Raw genomic sequence first — 1,675 nt, forward strand, 5'->3', positions numbered from 1 at the left:
TTTTTCCTTTTCTGGAAAGCCACCCACAGAAGTTTCTATTTAATTATCTAACTGGCCACCTAAGTAATTTGGATTGTAGTCATTTAGCTTTTGGAAAGAATGTTTTATTAATTTCAGCCATACTTTCTCACAATTGATTAAAACCAATAGAAGTCTGAGTGAACAGTGCTAGCAGCAGCTGACAAATTTAGAAAGCCAACAGTAATTTCTTTCCTAAGGATAGGCCAACGTTAGTTTCTTCCTGAGGTCACAAAGTACTAAATGATGTAAAAATAAACAAAGCCTCAAAAAAGTCATTTCTGCTTTGTCTTTTCCCTAGGATCTCTTTTATTGACTTGGCTGGCAGTGAAAGAGCAGCAGATGCCAGGGACTCAGACAAACAGACAAAGATGGAAGGTGCAGAAATAAACCAGAGTCTTCTGGCCGTAAGTTGTTCAAAATCTTTAATCTAAAAATCCTTCTTGAGAGATTTTGCCCTTTACATGTAGCCAGAGTGGGTATGGAATCAGGAGAGCAGCAGGCACCATGTTATCTAGCAGTGGAATTCCAGGGTTGGAGATAGAGGCTGCAGCAATTCTGGGCAACTCTTCTTTCTCTGCCTTCTCATCCTCTAGTCAATCCCTGCCAATTAGGAATAAGTGATTTCTACAGTTAATGAATGGTAAGCTTCCATCAATTACAATAAGCAGAAAATAAGCTTTTTACCTCTCTCCCATTTTTAAAATTATATTAATTTTTCAAACACACAAAAGTAGAAAATATAGTGTAATAATCTCATATATACCCATCACCCAGATTCAGCAGTTATCCCTCAGTTGGATTATTTTAAAGAAAATTCTAGTTATCATGTCATTTCTTCCCTAAATATTTTCATTATATATCTCAAAGACTCTTTTTTTTTTTTTTTTTTGAGACAGTCTCACTATGTTGCCCTTGGTAGAGTACTGTGGCATCACAGCTCACAGCAACCTCAAACTCTTGGGCTCAAGCGATTCTCTTGCCTCAGCCTCCTAGGTAGCTGGGACCACAGGCACCCACCATAACACCTGGCTATTTTTTGTTGTAGTTGTCATTGATGTTTAGCTGGCCTGGGCCGGGTTCAAACCCAGCTCCCTCGGTGTATGTGGCTGGCGCCAGAACCACTGTGCTATGGGCATTGAGCCAAGACTCTTATTTTTTAATGTAACTATAATACTGTTATCATACAGGAAGTATTACAGTTTCTCCAGTTGTCTTATAAATGTCTTTTTACAGTTAACTTGTTCAAGTCAAGATGCAAAAAAGATCTTAAGTCAGTTCTTACTCTCTCTTTGAATTTTTTTCTATATCACTGTATTTGTTGAAGAAAACTGGGTCACTTGTCCTATAAAATTTCCCACATTTTGGACTTGGCTGACTGCATCCCCATATTGATGTTTAACATATTACTCTATCCTAGAAAGTGGTTGACTCGGCGCCTATGGCTCAAGCAGCTAAGGCACCAGCCACATACACCTGAGCTGGCAGGTTTGAATCCAGCCCAGCCCACCAAACAGCAATGATGGCTGCAACCAAAAAATAGCCAGGCATTGTGGCTACTTGGGAGGCGGAGGCAGAAGAATCACTTGAGCCCAGGAGTTGGAGGTTGCTATGAGCTGTGATGCCACAGCACTCTACCCAGGGTGACAGCTTGAGG

At 40.2% G+C, this 1,675-nt stretch overlaps 1 protein-coding gene across 1 annotated transcript in view; it reads left to right on the forward strand.

The window, feature by feature from the left end:
• KIF24 (kinesin family member 24) overlaps positions 1 to 1,675 on the forward strand; it is a 62,513-nt gene that overhangs the window by 39,478 nt on the left and 21,360 nt on the right. The window contains exon 7 of the mRNA XM_003800278.2: positions 320 to 425. Within this exon, the coding sequence (XP_003800326.1) occupies positions 320 to 425 (106 nt within the window). The remainder of the gene's footprint in view (positions 1 to 319; positions 426 to 1,675) is intronic.

Source organism: Otolemur garnettii, unplaced genomic scaffold (assembly GCF_000181295.1).
Source record: "Otolemur garnettii isolate 467f Iridium unplaced genomic scaffold, OtoGar3 scaffold00172, whole genome shotgun sequence".
Lineage (NCBI taxonomy): Eukaryota > Metazoa > Chordata > Mammalia > Primates > Galagidae > Otolemur > Otolemur garnettii.